The 18,193-nt window shown below is 38.9% G+C and overlaps 1 protein-coding gene, 1 long non-coding RNA gene and 1 pseudogene across 2 annotated transcripts; 1 reads left to right on the top strand and 2 right to left on the bottom strand.

Annotated features, from left to right (window-relative positions):
* Positions 1-889: 889 nt before the first annotated feature.
* LOC114503698 (olfactory receptor 7A17-like) lies at positions 890-2,622 on the bottom strand. The gene is made up of 2 exons (XM_028521337.2): positions 2,448-2,622; positions 890-1,868 (listed from the first exon to the last, which is right to left on the bottom strand). The coding sequence occupies exon 2, from the start codon at positions 1,850-1,852 to the stop codon at positions 890-892; it is 963 nt and encodes a 320-aa protein (XP_028377138.1). The 5' UTR covers positions 1,853-1,868; positions 2,448-2,622.
* A 9,558-nt stretch (positions 2,623-12,180) lies between these two features.
* Positions 12,181-13,783, top strand: LOC118502012. The gene is made up of 2 exons (XR_004904688.1): positions 12,181-13,303; positions 13,491-13,783. It is a non-coding gene; the product is annotated as an uncharacterized LOC118502012 (long non-coding RNA).
* A 132-nt stretch (positions 13,784-13,915) lies between these two features.
* On the bottom strand, positions 13,916-17,878 carry LOC118502011 (annotated as a pseudogene).
* Between the last annotated feature and the right edge of the window lie 315 nt (positions 17,879-18,193).

The raw sequence follows: 18,193 nt of genomic DNA, 5'->3' as shown, positions 1-18,193 counted from the left end.
AGTGTCACAAGAATTCAGGGACCAGGTGAGTTCCCCAGGCATTTTAAGAATACCTGCATTATCAACAGGCTGAGGCATAAATGGAACAATGTTTAAAATCTACATTACTAGGAAGAATACTTAAGATAGTGACACAAAAATGGGGGGAGGCATGCAAACAACTGTAACTGAACAACAATAAAGTAATTTAAGAGAAAAGAATGACAGACACAAACTAAAAAGTGGATTCATATTTTCCTGTACAATGAAATTAAATAAATGTCCTAAGATGCAAAATGTTATTTTGTCCATGTGAGTAACACAACTCTGATTATTCTTTCAGGAAAAAGGAGAAGTTTTCTTAGCATGATACTTGTCATTTGAGAATATATTTTAGAGAAATCCAAGTTTTCCTATGAAAGATATGGAATTTTCCAAATATTTCTGATCCAATGTTGAGAAACACTTTCATAATATATAAAAATTGTCAAAAGGCTGACAGTGATCCGAGGGGAGAAGGGAGGGAATTACAAGGGAAAAGGGTAAAGGATTTGTAAGAACAAGTATAAAGGACATATGGACAATAACAGGGTTGGATGGAAACAGGAGGGAGGTGGGGAGGGCTGGGGGATTGGGCTGGGGTGGGGGAAAAGACAGAAAACTATACTTGAAAAACAATTAAAATAATTTCTTAATTGTCAAAGAGAAAACTGTCCTTACATTGTAGCAGAAGCTTGTAAAGTGAGTTACTTAAACTCATTTTACTTATAGAGAACTTATACTTAAACTTATAGAGAATGTGAATACAAGAAAATGAACCCACCAAGAAATAAAGAGAAGGAGCCAGTCTATCCCCTGGGATCAAACACTGACAGTTTCTGGTTTGAGTTGTTGAGGCACCCACACAAGGTCACATTTTCAGCCCCAGGACAATTGTACCCTTGGTATGTGCCATCCCCAAAATTCTTTTCAGAGACTCCTTTATGTCTCTGTTCCTGAGACTGTAGATGAAGGGGTTCAGCATGGGTGTGACCACAGTGTACATCACTGAGGTGACTGCGCTTGACTGTGAGCTGTGGGTACTGGCAGAGCTGAAGTACACACCTAAGACCGAACAATAAAATAAGGAGACAACTGAAAGGTGAGATGCACAGGTGGAAAATGCTTTGTACTTCCCCTGAACTGATGGGATTGCACATATGGAGGACACTATCTTAGAGTAAGAGTAAAGGATCCCAGCCAGGGGACCACCAACCAGCAGCCCAGTGGCCAAATACAAAGCTATGTCATTAAGAAAGGTGTCAGAACAGTCAAGTTTTATCATCTGCTTAATTTCACAGATAAAGTGGGGGATTTCCAAGTCTTCCCTGAAGGATAGTCTCAACAACATCAAACTATGTAACAGGGAATTCAGGGAGCTTATTATCCACAACAGCAAAAGCAGCAGTCCACAGAACTGGGGACTCATGATGACCATGTAGTGCAGGGGGTGACAGATGGCAACAAACCTGTCATAGGCCATCGCAGTTAGAAGAAAATTGTCCCATCCTCCAAACAGTGTTAAAAAATACATCTGGGTGATGCAGCCTGCATACGTAATGGCTTTGCTCTGTGTCTGGATGTTCACCACCATCTTCGGGATGGTGGTGGAGGTGAAACAGATGTCTACCAAGGACAGGTTGGAGAGGAAGAAGTACATGGGGGTGTGGAGGTGGGAGTCTGAGCTGACAGCCAGGATGATGAGCAGGTTTCCCAACACAGTGATCAGGTACATGCAGAGGAACAGGCCAAATAGGATGGGCTGCAGTTCTGGGTCCTCTGATAGTCCCAAGAGAAGAAATTCTGAAGTTGGGGTATCATTGCCTTGGACCATGGGGTGGTGGTCACTACTAAGACAAAGAAATTTTACATAAGTGGGCATAACTAACTAATTGGAGATGCTACAATTAAAATGCTATGTGGAGAAAAGCATGCACAAAAGAGAGTAGATGTGGGGTTTATTTATGGAGAGTTCAGGGAGACCTAAGAACCAGATTTCATTAGAACAGGGACCTCAAGGGAGAGAAAGCAGGAGATGCTAATTTATTTGCAAAGAGTATTTCCTACAGGGAAAGAGCCAGTGCAAAGACCCATACGTGACACTTTTCCAGACATTCAAGACTAAAAATTGAGTCACATGGTGAGGCGAATGAGCAAGAGGAGAGCAATGAGAGATGATCAGAGAATGAGGGGAACAAGGTAACGTTTCTGCTGCTACTGAAACTTCAAGTCACAGGGAATCTCTTGTCCACAGTTTTTCCTTGCACTTTATTAATTTTGTTTCCATGTAATATTGTGGACATAAATGATTCCCCCTTCTTGTTTTCATGTGTTGGTTAACATCCTACATCTCAATTTTAAGGGTCACATTTTGGAGTATATTTTCTCATGTACCCCTGCTTCAGTACCTCCAAAGCTCTCAGACTCACCTGGATGAGGCTCTGAGAAGGTCTCTGTGTGCAAGTCTGAACTGGTCTGTGGATGGCTGATGATGGAGAGTGAAACTCTGTCACCACACAAGAGAGCAGGAAGGAGTGAAGCATTGGTCCCCAACCAGACTTGGGTCTCCAAAAGCAACAACACTGTTCTGGCCAGTTCAAGGTTGTACATGCAGCAGAGGCAATATTTTCAGTTGCCTATATCTGCTCATTAGATACTCTCTTCATTGTTACTCCCACTTCTGAGTACATCATGTCCCTTAGGACACTGATGTGGACAGAAGGGAAATTTTCTTGCCAATTCTGTGTCCCTGTAGACCATATTAGAAGTCAGGTGAATCCAGCTTTCATTATTGCTTTTCCATGAACTCATCTGCCTTCCAGAAGTCTTACCTCCTTGCACCTCATTTCAATCTTGTGTCATTGTTTTCTCCAAATCTAAGAATGAGGACCCTGTCCTGACTAGGTCCCATGGACTGCTAGAGTACTGACAGGTGGTGAACAACAGCTCCTCCTATCTCTAGAAATTGCTGTTCCTCTCTTGAACAAGTAGGACTGGTGTGTTTCTTTGCTATAAAACCACAGTACTCTGATCCTTGGCCACATGATGCTTTTGACAAGTCAATTGGCAGGTTCATGTTTGTAACACAAATTAAGAGCTGGCATTTAGTGCTTCATGTAAAAATATTTGCAAAAACGTACAGAGAATAAGAAGCATAAATGGTAGGTACAAAATAGGCAGGGGGAGGTTAAGAATCATATGGGAAATAAGAAGCCAAACAATTTATATGTACAACCCATGGATATGAACTAAGTAAGGTGGGGGAGATGCTGGTAGGAAGGGGGTACAGTGCAGAGGGGAATAAAGGGGAGAAAGAATGGGACAACTGTAATAGCATAATCAATAAAATATATTTTAAGAAAGTATTTACAGAACCAGACAATAACAAAGAGATCAGTAAAAATATAGAGCATCTGAATAACGCTAACCACTACCTTGATCTAACTAATATTTCTAAAATACTCTCCAACCAGCAATAGCAGAATACATATTTTTAAGAACACGCAGCTCATTGACTGAGAAAGACCACATTCTGGCTCAAAATCAAAGCAAGGAGAAAAAACACTATAAACTGCTACATTTCACTGTCTCTCCTAAAAACAAAACAAAAACTTTTGGGAGAAGTAAAAGCATCTTTTCTTTCCCCAGAGAGGGTGACAGGCGATGCTTACTTCAACCACAGGTGCTCAACAAATGCTCAAACAACGCAGAAAGAATCAATCAATAAACTCCATCACCCTGCTGAGGTTATATGAACTGCCTCAGGGGACCCCAAATTAAAGGTAATTGAGAATGAAAGTAATCAATTATTCAATACAGTTTTTGAGAAATACAGGATTTATTTCAATCTACATTTATGGATTTAATTATGATTATTCAAGTACTTGATTACACTTCTTAGGTTGCTTCCTTTTTAAACCATCTTTCTGGTATTTCTACTAATCTGATTTTATGTCTGGATCAGAATCCCTGAGGAAAGGGAAGCTTAGACTCAACTTCCATGGCAACTCTATGTCCATCACACTATGTTTGCATATGCAAGTTTGATATAAATACATTAATATATGCAAATTTGCTAAACATAAAAGTTTTCATAATTATAAGATATATTTTGATGTTTTTATGCACTATGTTCTGAACTTAGATTCTTATACAGATTGTCTTATTTCAGTTCTACTAAAGTCCATTCTTTGCGATCACACCACTGTGAACTTCATTCTACATTTGCAGAAATAGGAGTTAGAGGGTGCAGCAACCTGCTCAATATGGACTGAGTAAGGGGTGAACTTTGATGGGAACCCCATCAAGATGTTTCCAGTTCAAGAACTGGCTGGCGTGGCTCAGTGGATTGAGCATAGGCCTGTGAACCAATGGGTCGCTGGTTTGATTCCCAGTCAGGGAACATGCCTGGGTTGTGGGCCAGGTCCCAGTGTGGGGCACATGAGAGGCAGCCACACACTGGTGTTTCTCTCCCTCTCTTTCTCCTTCCCTTCCTCTCTCTCTAAAAATAAATAAATAAAATCTTTAAGAAAAAAAGGTGTTTCCAGTTCTTATGCTCCAGTCACATGGTTGGCAACCAGGGGTGATTTTGCCTCTAGGGAACACCTAACAATGTCTGGAGGACTATGTGGCTACCAGTAGCACCTAGTGGATTGAGGGCAGGGCTGCCTCTCAATGACTTACAATGCATGGACTGCCCCACCACAAAGAGGTATCCAGCACACATGACAACAGTGCAGAGATGAGAAATACCATTCAAGACCAGAACCTCTCCAGCATCAATGGGTATATGAATTTGGGATCTTGTTTAGTTGTAGATTTTGATGGGCAGGTCTATGGTGACCCAGAGATTCTGCACTTGTAACCAGTTCCTAGTTAATACTGATGCTGCAGGTCCCAATCTGTGACCACTCTGAGTACCAAGGCTGATGTCCAGCGTTAGCTTCCAGGGCAAGTAGTTTTTCACCTCCTTCAGGAAGAACCTTCTCACACACACACACACACACACACACACACACACACACCTCAGGTCTGGCCTTAGGCTGTCAAATTTGGACTCAGTAGCTTGGCTTCAAGCTCACACATGTCTCTTGAGTATTTCTCTCATGACAGGAAATGACACTTTCAGGCATTTGGTTCCTTATCTGTACAAATAGAGAACTTCCAGCTATGTTATGGAGATGGCCTGAGAAGTTAGTCACATTTTAGAGCTGATGGGAGATCACTGGCACAGAGCAGATGCTCAATTTATAGTAGCAATGTGACTGTGTCCCAGTTCTGCATTTACTAAGCTCATTGGGACACAGAGAATCTTTAAGGACAGGAAGTGAGTCCAGCATGACCCTGCCCCTGGAAGAGAGAGAGCTGTGATCTTGAAGGTGGACCTGCTCGCGGGGCCCCTCACAGGGAGCAGAGTGCTTGAGTGGCCACTGATCTCTGCTCTGCTGAACTGAGTGATGCAACATCTGACCCTCTCACACTGGCTTCAAATGATCACAATAAGTCTTTGTAGACTTCAAGATGTTTCACTTCTAGGAATTTTTGCCAAGCTGATGTTTCTTGAGGGATTAAATTATCCCACCAGCTCTTTGCATCTTCCTTGTTGCAAGGCTATAGCGTAAAAACCGTGTGTTTGTCGTCCAAAAGAAAAGTGTGAAAGCCTTCTTTGTTGTTTGCCCAAGTAAAATTAATTCATATTTCACGAGTCACTCACTCCATCATTCTCTTATGTGGACTGTACAGCCCCACCCATTGCTTTGAGATGTTAAATAAAAATTGTCCTGCTTTACTGAGAAATAATTGATATTTCTCATAATTGATATTACACATAATTTTGTGTAACTTTAAATTGCACACCATGATGATGCATTACACATATATTGTAACATTTTTACTACAGTGTGATTAGTTAACACATCCAGCACATGATATAATTACCCTTTTTGTGGTTAAAACATTTAAGATGTACTTTCTTAGCACGTTTCAGGTGTATAATACAGTGTTACTAACTAGAGTCACCTTGGTCTTTATTAGATTCTCATGATCTTATACATCATATACCAGTCTTTACCCTTTGACTAATATTTCCACATCTTCCTTACCCCCCTGTTAACCACATGTTTACTCTTTGTTTCTATGAATTTGGCTTTATTGATACCACTTGTAAGACAGATCACACCAAGTTTTGTCTTTGTCTTATTTCATTTATTATAATGCCCTAAAAGTCCGTCCCTGTGGTTGCAAATGACATGATTTCCTCATTATTTAATTGCTGAATAATATTTTATTATATGTAATATTTTTTAAAGATTTTATTTATTTACTTTTAGAGAGAGGAGAAAGGAGGGAGAAAGACAGGTAGAGAAGCATCGACATGCGAGAGATACATCCTCTTTCACACCCCCAACTGAGGACCTGGCCCACAACCCAGGCATGTTCCCTGACTGGGAATTGAGCCAGCAACCTCTAGGTTTGTAGACAGGGACTCAATCCACTGACCATACCAGCCAGGGCCATATTTTCTTTATTCATCCACCGGTGCCAGCTTAGGTTGTTTCGTGTCCCTGCTATTGTGAGTAATGCAGCAATGAACATTGAGAGGGTGCAGATATAGTTTTGTGACAGTGATTTCATTTCTTTAGAATTTATACATGGAAGTGAGATCCTGGATCACATAGTAGCTCTATTTCAATTACATTTCTACCCACAGTGTCCAAGTGCCCTCTTTCTCCACATCTGTACCAGCAATTATCTTTGTCATCTTGATAAAAGATTCCTGATGGAATTGACCACACAGAATTTATAGCCTCATACATTTCCACCATATAGCTATATGTATTAAAAGAACTAATGACCAACAGGCATTTTGTGAGAAAGAAAGAAAACCTTCTATTGTTTTTTGCATGAATGTGATCAGAGACAGGAATAAGAACACTCCAACCTCACCATGCAGAAACAAAGGTCTCCCAGACAATTTGTAATTAAAAAAAAGAAATAAATAACAAATGCACATATATCCTCACAAGTAACAAAACCATTGCAAAGTAAAGCTCATTAGCATTCTCCTTTTCACATAGTAAACCCAGTTCTTAATGCAAGACCCAGAGTGAGAGGAGATACTGTGAAATGTTTGCTTCATGAAATACCGTGGCAAGGGTATAATTTAAAGCATTTCTTGCTCTGAATCTTTCTCATTGTTATGAAAACAAATATGGCACGTTTTAAAAAATAAAAAAAAAGATCTCATGTCCCTTTATATCCCTCCACAGCAGCACCCTAGGCCTCTCCGTTGGTTAATTAATTCAACTTTGGCTAATGCTCTACTTCTATTGGAAGCACTGATGTTTCTCATTTCTGCTTCTACTTGCACCTCTAGTATTATTCAATCGACAACACTGACTCTTGTGTCACTGAGGTCAGTGTCTACTTCACTTGTTAGCCTCATAAATAAATACTCTGATTTGTGAATCAAGCCAGCAAACAACCCCCGTGATCTCTGGGCTCTGGGCTAGAGCGAAATGGCTCTCAGGTGGCCTCAGATAAACATTCTAGGCTTCCAGTCTCTCTGACTGTTGCCTATCGTGTCTGCTGGGTTCTCATACTCACCTGGATGAAAACGCTGAGAGGAAGGTCTCCATCCGCAAGTCCAACTTCCTCCTGGATGGTTCACTATGGTGACAAAAGCTGTGTCCACACCAGACAGCTAGAGAGAGTGAAACAATGGTCAGCCAGCTAGACTTGGTCTCTGAAGGAAACACCATGCCCTGCAAAGTTGCACAGACTGAACCCCAGCTGGTGTAGCTCAGTGGATTGAGCACAGGCCTGAGAACTGAAGGGTCGGCGGTTCAATTCCCAGTACAGGCACATGCCTGGGTTGAGGGCCATGTCTCAGGTGGGGGGTGCACAAGAGGCAACCACGCGTTGATGTTTCTCTCCCTCTGTTCCTTCCTTCTTTCCACTTTCTAGAAAGAGAGAAAGAAATCTTTTTAAAAAATAAAATCACTACAATTTTTGAAAAACAGTTGCACAGGCTGAGCATACTGCAGTGGTATGGACAGCTTGCTTTATTGTCCCATTAGGTAGTTTTGTTGTTACGCCCATATCTGCAGAAGTGATTTCCCTGTGGGACACAGACAGTACTGGCCAGAAAGGAAAATGTTGCTGACTCTCTGTTCCTAGGAGACTCGGGTATAAGCGAGGTAAATTTACTTTTTATCACTCATTCTCCATGAACTCTTCTCCTTCCAGAGGTCTAAACTCCCAGCAGCTTACCTCAAACAAAGTGAAAGTTTCTCAAAGTCTGAGTCTGAGGAACATGCCTGGATTGGGCCTGTATATCTTCCAAGCATTGAGTAGTGGTGAGCACAGAGCCCCTGTTACCTCTAGAAATTTGTTATCCGCCTCTTTAGAAGAGACATAATTGTTCCTTTCCTATAAAATCTCGGACACCACATTGTTTGGCTTCCTGACACTGTTGCCAAACTATTAAGAATTTCATACAGTTATCACAAGTAAGAGCTATTATTGGGTCCCTCGTTATAAAGTGTTTATAATTATAATAGATGTTGTGGATATTTTTATGCATCATAACTTAGCTTAGCAGATTATAGGGATCATCTCTTTTCATTTTTATGAAGTTTATTCTATGAGGTAGTCTTATTATTTACTCCACTCTCCATCTCAGGATTTGGGCTCAGAGCAATTGGAAGTTCTGCTCGAAGTTATGTATTGAGTATGGGATGGGAATAAGATCTGTCTTCCAGTTCTTGAACTCTGGGCCAGTGGTTGTCAACAGACATGATTTTGCCCCTGGCTACATTTGGCCATGTCTGGAGGGATGCTGCTGAACAATGTACTGCACCAGGCAGTATCCGGTGCAAATAATCAGACCACCCCTGATGTTGATGGTGGAAGACAAGAAAATGTAAACACTACCAGCACTTCTACAATGTCACTGTTTCTACAAATTATCAAGAATTGTAGTTCAAATGCAAGTTGATTCAGCACAGCCTGGAGGGCCCAAGAAACCCTGCATTTCTGACAAGCTCCTAGGTGGTGCTGATGCTGCAGGTCCTGGTCTGTGGATCACAGTTTGAGTAGCAAGAAACCAGTCCTCTGTTAGAGTCAGGGATAGGTCATATTAGGTCTTTTCCACCAGAAATCTTTCATGTGTATAATTTTAAGATAAGTTCTTTACTCACTTTATAGGAGGCATAAATTCTGTGTTTGTTACTTTTATAGTGGCCTCCAGAGTAACATCAGATAATTTGTATCTGAAAAAGGCTTTGTAGTTGGCAAAATAAGGGCCTCAAAAGATGTATACATTCTAATCACGAGAACTTTTAAATGTTATTTTACGGAGCAAAGGGAATTAAGCTAGCAGATGGAATAAGGTTGTTAATCATTGATCTTGATATAAGAAGATCCCCCTGGATCATCCAGGTGGGACCAATGTCATCCTCATGGTCCTGTAGATGTGGAAGAAAGAGGAAGAAGTGGAGTCTGAGAAAAACATTAGAGATGCTTGTGGCTGGTTTTGAATATGGAGGAAGGGCCTTGGGCCAAGGATTGCAGGTGGCTCTTGGAAGGTGAAGTAGAAAGGCAATGCATTCTTTGCTGGAGCCTCCAGAAGGATCCCAGTCCTGTAGACATCTGAACTTTAGCCCAAAGAGACCCATTTCACACCTCTGACCTTCTAGAATCATAAGATAGATTTTTTTTTTGTTTTATGCCAGCAGTGTGGCAATTTCTTAGAGCAAGAATAAAATTTTAATACAAGTATTTATCCAATAAATTATTGTTTGCAGGAATTTATGGTTGTCAAGTGGGAGGGTGCTGGAGGCTGGGTGAAAAAGGTGAAGAGATTAAGAAGTACACACTGGCATTTACAAAATAGTCATGGGGATGTAAAGTACAGCATAGGCCATATAGCCAATAATATTATAGGAACTATGTATGGTGTCAGGTAAATATTAGACTTACTGGGGGATCACTCTGTAAGTTACATAAATGTCTAACCCTTATAGTGATGAATGTCAACTGTAACTCAAAAATTTTAAATTTATTTTTTAAAATGAAAAAATTGTTGGTAGGATTGCTTCTGTATGTTATAGTGCCTGGTGGGTACTAGAAATATCAGGGGGATCACTTTGTAAAGTATATGATTGTCTAACCGCTATGCTGTACAGCTGAAACTAACTCGATTTGGGTGGTGGTCACGCCATACAATATACAGATGATGTATCATAGAATCATACACTTGAATCCCATATAATTTTACTAATTGATGTCACCCCAATAAGCTAAATAAAAAATTTAAATATTGAATGTCATATTCAAAATATTTAATTTTTGCTAAAAAATATTTAAATAATTCATGCTCCATGAATTAGTTAGGAGTTAAATTTTCTAGTAGAGTGTGGCTCAGTGTCACATCTAGAGCACAGGTAGCCAAGTCACCCCCAGAAGTGCTGGGAGAATCTCTTCTAACCAAGAAGAAAGCAAATGTTATATATCAATATAGGAATTAAAAGTAATTGAAAAGTAAAATAAAACAAAAAGAACAAATTGTTTGCAGGAACTAATTTTAAGGCTCTCATTTTTAAATTTTCTTTTATTTCTTCAGTTACACTTGACATACAATATTATATTAGTTTCAAGAGTACAACATAGTGATTAGATGTTCATGTAATTTACAAAGTAATCGCCCTGATAAATCCAGTGCCACCCAACACCATATATAGTTATTAAAATAATATTGACTACACTTCTTATTCTGTACATTACAGCCCCATGGCTATTAAGTCTCTCAGTTCATTCAGTGAGCTTCTCTTAGGTACAGGCATTTCATGTATAAATCCCACCTTAAAATAGAAGGTGAATATCAGACTGACGCAGCCACTGTGGAAAACAGTATGGAATTTACTTAAAAAACTAAAAATGGAACTGCCTTTTGACCCAGCATTTATGCTGCTGGGAATATACCCTAAGAATCCAAAATAACCAGTTCAAAAGAACTTATGCACCCCTATTTTCATGGCAGTGCTGTTCACAGTAGCCAAGTGCTGGGAACAGCCTAAATGTCCATGAGTAAATGAACAGTAAATGGATAAAAATACCTGTGGTACATTTATACAATGGAATACCACACAGCAGAAAGGAGAAAGAATGCCTACATTTTGCAACAGCATGGATGGAACTGGAGAATATTATGCTAAGTGAAATAAGGCAGACAGTGAAAGACAAATACTATATGACCTGACCTATAGGAGGAATCTAATGAACAAAATAAACTAATAAACACAATAGAACTACAGGCATGGAAACGTGTAATAGACTAACAGTGACCAGAGGGGAGATGGAAGGGGAATAATGGAAAGAAGGGGAAAAGACTAGACACAGAACACATATGAATAACCCACAGACATGGACAACAGTGTGAGGATTGACTGTGGGAGAGGGGGTGGGAAGAGCGGAGGAGGGCAAAGGGGGGAAAATTGGGACAACTGTAATATAATAACAATTAAGAAGATTGTAATTTAAAAAAGAAAATTAGAGTCCATTAGAGATATTCTGTCCCACTAGGTGGCACAGATTCCCCATCACATAAATGCAAATGTTCTGACCTTAAAGCCTTTGAGGATCTAACATAGAAAAAAATAATTTTGCATTAAAATTATAGTCCTCCTTTAAATCTTTGTGTCAACATTTCTACATTCTTCCATTTTGTGTTCATTCAAACACTCATTCTTTTTATATCATTCCCTCCAACTTTCTCTCAAGGTGTCATTAGCATAACAAGTTGGAATTATGTGATTCTGTGTGCATGTACATATATGTGTGCGAATGTGCTTATTTCAGAGAAAAGTGTGTACAAGTACATACAGACATACACTCCTCGAACGTTACCTTTGAACTCAACAGAGTATTTCAATACATTTAATTTATTCCCCACAATATTAGTCTGTAATTAGAATTATAATCTCATATTACTGTCAGAAATTAAGGAATAGGTTGAGGGTGATTACATTTTTAACAATAACATAACAAAAGAGTTAACCCTTGTATATGTTTGCAAAGTATACAGATGGGGTTGTGTAGTATAAATTCTTCATTTTTGTATGCCTCACTTAATTCAACATGTTGTATGTGCTGTATATTGTATATAATTATGCTCCATGAATTAGTTAGGAGTTAAATTTTCTAGTAGAGTGTGGCTCAGTGTCACATCTAGAGCACAGGTAGCCAAGTCACCCCCAGAAGTGCTGGGAGAATCTCTTCTAACCAAGAAGAAAGCAAATGTTATATATCAATATAGCAATTAAAATAAAGCAATTGTCATTTAATAAACTCATTTTCCCCATAAATTAATGACTCACTTGCATGTATAAAGGGAATAAACTGACTTGAATTGGTTCAGCAGAGAAGAGCACTACAGCCACACACAGCATCATGAATGAGCCTTAGGGACACAATAGACAGACTGACAGCTGACTACAGACCCATGAGAAGACAGTCAGAACTCAGAACAACTTCCCACCATGTAATCCCACTAGTAATAAATGCATCATATTAAACCATTTGCTTCTAGAATGACAGTATGCAACAACAGATAACTGATAACAACAATCAGAGTGAACAGAACTGAAGGAAAATATCATAATCAGCCACTTGTCACTGTAGGCCTTTGTTCCAAAGTTGAAGATGACATTCATGATTATTCCTACTGAAGTTTATTTCAGAAAACTGCATTGAAAAGTGACTCCATCAGATTCCTTTGTAAGTAAAACAGGAGAGGTTGGAAGAACATGTATGCTTGGCTGACACGTATGACTATGAGTCACAGAACTGACAGGAATTCAAGCTCTCTGGCGAGTCATTGTTTGGCCATTTATGTACATATATGACATATCTATAGATCACACATATAATAGATATACTGTATGAGATTGATATAGTTCTTTCCGTATGTCTCCAGTGATTACAACAATATTTAGAGTAGTGGGAGATGCTTCATTTTGAACAATAGAGGGAATCATAGTTTTAAGCAACAATGGAAGTTTTCAAGTGGAGGCTGAAAGATCATTCAAAGGAAACATAATTACGCCAAGCAATACTTCATCCCAAGCATAAATTCCTTTACACACAGACACAGATCTTATATACATCAATAAGTAAACATACACCATACAAATAGTTTACATAGTAATAAATGCATGACTTAAAATTTTGCTTCTTCACACTTCAGGTTGTCTTTGCCTGTAAGCACATATTACGTCAAACTATGGTATGAAATTTGTGTTTCCACATCAATTAGAATTGGAGACATGATTTGATGGTCAGTTGTGCCTGTGACTATGTAAGAATGTGCACACCAAGCTCCATAAGAATCAGGATCCTAATGAGGGAAGACAACTCAGTGGCCTGTTATACATCACACTATATGTTGAAGTCTGCATTTTCAGGAAGAGTAGTTATGGTAGTGAGATATGAAGAAATGATGTACAAGAAGTGTTAAACTGTGCTCTTCTAGTTTCCTCTCCTATGAAATGATATAAATGGCTTTGGTTACCAAGTGCAGTGTAATTCCATAGAAGTAGTACCAATCAAGATTTTTCTTTCAGTGAAACAAAAGAAAAATTATTCAGTATGATATATTTCATTTCAAAAGAAATTGTTCTTAAGAAATTCACATAGTTCCATGAGATAAATGGCAGTATTCAAATAGTTCATCCAAGGCTGGGAATCAATTTGGGAGAGGAGAAAAGTGACAAAGAAAAAGCTTCTATATATCATAAAGTTGAAAAGTTAACAGTGAGTTGCTTAAATATTATAGAGAAGTTGAAATCACAGAAACACAAATTCAAGGAAATAAACAGAGGGAGTACTTTCTACTTCCACAACCTAATCACAACATCTGGCTCTGAGGCTTTGAGCCCTGCAATCATGAGCGTTTATTCAGCCCTAGGGCAAATGGTCCTTATAAAGCTGCCATGCCAACTAATCTCAGAGCCTCCTTTATTTCTCTGTTCCTGAGACTGTAGATGAAGGGGTTCAGCATGGGTGTGACCACAGTGTACATCACTGAGGCTGTTGCACTTGAGAGTGAGCTGTGGGTACCAGCAGAGCTAAAGTACACTCCTGCACTTGTGCAATAAAATAAGGAGACAACTGACAGGTGAGATGCACAAGTAGAAATTGCTTTATACTTTCCCTGAACTGATGACATTCCATGTATGGAGAACAGTATCTTAGAGTAAGAATAAAGGATCCCAGCCAGGGGACCACAAGCCAGCAGACCAACTCCAAGATACATCACCATGTCATTAAGAAAGGTGTCAGAACTGGCAAGTTGGCTCATCTGACTGAGTTCACAGAAAAAGTGAGGAATTTCTAAGGCTTCACAGAAGGATAGTTGTAATACCATTAAGCTTTGCAACAAAGAATACAGGGAACTCGTTACACAGGACACCAGGACCAGCTGTCCACAAAGCCTGGGGTTCATGATGACCATGTACTGCAGGGGGTGGCAGATGGCCACAAACCGGTCATAAGCCATCACACTCAGGAGGAAGTTGTCCAACACACCAAATAATAGAAAAAAGACATCTGAGTGATGCAGCCTGCATAGGTGACGGCTTTCCTCTGTGTCTGAATAGTCACCAGCATCTTCGGGATGGTGCTGGAGGTGAAGCAGATGTCTACCAAGGACAGGTTGGAGAGGAAGAAGTACATGAGTGTGTGGAGGTGGGAGTCTGAGCTGATGGCCAGGATGATGAGCAGGTTTCCCAGCACAGTGATCAGATACATGCAGAGGAACAGCCCAAATAGGAGGGGCTGCAGTTCTGGTTCCTCTGATAGTCCCAGGAGAAGAAATTCCAGATATTGTGTAAGATTCACTGCTTCCATGTGGTGCAGTTGACTGTCAGGATATAAATAAAGTGCATGACTCGTTTTCATTCATGCAAGCATTAGTAACCTAGCATAAGTGCTACCATTTATATTTTAGAATCAAGAAATAATTGTCATATACAGGAGGGCTGAGTGTGGGCTGCGATGGGAGTAAAAGGCAGAAAATTGTACTTGAACAACAAGTAAAATAAAAAAAATATTTTAAAAGTTAATATCATATATGGTGTGTCGTCTGGTCTTTTTTAGGACATCCCTAGTGCCATTTATCATTAGAATTCTTATTCTGGGTAAAGACACACGAAGAATTCTTGTATCTCACTCAATTTTTTCAGTGAGAGAAGAAAAAGTGACAAGGCAATGGATGTGATGTAAAGCACAGCATGTTGACTCGAGCTAATAATACTGAATCATGTATTTGAAAATTGCTAGAGAAGAGAGTTTCAAAGTCCTTATCAAAGACAAAAGTTGTCACTGTGTATGGTGACAGAGGTTAACTACACTTAGTGCAGAGGTCATTCTGTATTATATACAAATATGATATTATGTTGTACACCTGAAACTAATAAAATGTTTTATGTCTATTCTAATTCTAAAACATGGCATGCTAACTGGTTGTTATGTGTAAGTGTATTCAAATTAGTGTTTATGATTATCAAAGTTATATGAATTTGTTGCTTTTTGTTTTGCAGAAGAACTACAAACCTTTATATGTGACCTTTTTCCCTGTGGTCAAAAGAACATTTAATAAATCAATTACTTAACCAAAAAATTATACTTCAACTTAAAAATGTTTTTTGAAAAAGCCATAGAGAGAGCACAGTATCACTGACTGATAGATTGGACCACACAAAATTTATAAACTTTATACATTCTTTAAAAATGCATGTACACATACATAAAAGAACTAAAAGGAAAACAGATTGTATAAAAATCTTCAATTCTTTGTTAGAAAGAACCCAATCAAAAAATAAACTAAGGGAATATAGTCAGTAATACTGTGATAAGCTTGTACAGTGACAGGTGATTACTAGAACTAGTGTGGTGATTGCACTGCAATGGATAGAGATGCAAGTCATTGTATGTACACCTGAAACTGATGTCATACTGTCTACAAACATACTTAAACAAACAAAAAAAGGAATAAAAATACCCTGATAACACTATCCAAGAGCAAGGAACTTTCGGGTGGAAAACATAGTGAAAGTTATAATATTGTATTCCCCCTGTTCAGGTTATCAGCCCATTACTTAAATCAGATTGTGTTATTATTTAAGTAATGGGCTGATGACCTGAATAGAGACATTTCCAAGGAAGACACAGATGACCAACAGACTCATGAAAAGATTTGTAAAGGTTTCTCAAAAAATTAAGAATTGAATTACCATATGATCCAGTAATTCCTTTTCTTGGTATTTACCCCCAAAATATGAAAACACTTATTTGTAAAGATGCATGTACCCCTATTAACTGCAACATTATTTCCCAAGCTGATGTGGAAAGAACCTGAGTGTCCACTGATAGAAGATGGAAAAAATAAATAGTGGTATACCTATTCAATGGAATATTACTCAGCCATAAAGAAGATAAAGTATTATCATTTGTGGCCACATGAATGGATCTAGAGGGCTTTATGCTAAGTGAAATAAGCTAGATGAAAAAGGACAAGAACCATAAAATTTAATTCATATGTGAAATATAAAACAAAAAATAACAAAACAATCAAAACCAGATTCACAGTATGGTGGTTACCAGAGGGGAAAGTGTAGGGATAAAGGAGTTCAGATATATGGTAATCAGATAAAACAAGAATTTGAGTGTGGCGTATGCAACAGAATACAGAGATGTCCAATTATAACCTTGTACAACTGAAAAGCATATAATATCATTAATCAATTTTACCCAAATATTAATTTAAAATAAATAAAGTAAATGGATTTTTTTACCATTTGCTATAAAAAATATTGTATTCCAACTATGATTTAAAATAAATAAAGTAATACACAAGTAAAGCAAAAACTTTCCTTGAAAATTTTTGATAGTGAGCATAAGTGGTTTAAAAACCCACACATTTCCTTACTCAGCCTCACAGGTAATGAAATAATTGTAAAGTGAATCTCATCAGTACACTTGTTTTCACCTACAAAATAAATTGTTTTTCATGTGAATAGCCAGAATGAGAGAAGATGCTGTGAAATGCATGTCTCATGCACTGCTACTGCAAGGGTGTATTTGTGAGCCTTCCCTGGTCCGGATCTTTCTCATCCATAGGGAGACATAGTCTAATATAATAAGCCCCATCATAACATTTATAAATGCCCTCACATAATTGTCTGTTCCTCCGCAGCTAACAATCTATCTGTCTATTTCTGTTCATTGAACTTATGTTCTACTTCTACTGGAAGGAACACACCCTATTCCCTCTCTTAATTTGTCTTCTATTAAAACCATTCAGTTGTCAACAATGACATCTGTGTTTCTGAGTACAATATTCACTTTCCTTTCCACATCATGAATAAACATTCATTTATTAGTAAAGCCAGCCAGCAACCACAGTGATCACTGGTATCTATCTGGGCTATGTTGGAATGGTTCTCAGGTGATTTCAGGTACAAATTCTTGGTTTCCAGTCTCTCTGATCCTCTCCTGCCATGTATGTTGGGCTCTCAGACTCACCTGCATGGGAACTCTGACAAGAAGGTTTCCCTGTGGGAGTCCAAAATCTTCCCTGGGTGACTGATGATGGAGACAAACTCTATCCCAGACAAGACATCAAGGAGTGGTCAAGCATTGGTCTCCCTGCCAGATTCAGGACTCCAAGGGCAACAGCCACATTTCTCCATCCAAAGGTTGCACATGCTGAGAAGCTGCAGTACAGGAGCTACTTACAGCTCTCCAGGTCTGCTCATTAGGCACATTTACTTCTCAGCACTCTAACCTCTAAGCACAGAATTCCCCTTGGAGACACTGGTCTGGACAGAATGGAGAGTTTCCCTGCTGATTCTCTGTTCCTAGGAGACTGTGTAAGAAGCCATCTGGGTATAGTTTTGATGAGCCCTTCTCTATCAACTGCCCTGCTTCCTGATGTCTACACCTCCCAGCACCTCATCCCAACTCTGTGTTAAAGTTTCTGAATGGATGGGCCTAGAGGATATCATGTTCAGTGAAATAAGCCAGTCAGAAAAAGACAGATAACATATGTTTTTTAATATATTTTATTGATTATGCTATTACAGTTGTCCCAGTTCCCCGTTCACTCCCCACCACC

The sequence above is a fragment of the Phyllostomus discolor genome, chromosome 8 (assembly GCF_004126475.2).
Source record: "Phyllostomus discolor isolate MPI-MPIP mPhyDis1 chromosome 8, mPhyDis1.pri.v3, whole genome shotgun sequence".
NCBI classification, from domain to species: domain Eukaryota; kingdom Metazoa; phylum Chordata; class Mammalia; order Chiroptera; family Phyllostomidae; genus Phyllostomus; species Phyllostomus discolor.
This window is presented reverse-complemented; position numbering and strand designations above follow the sequence as displayed.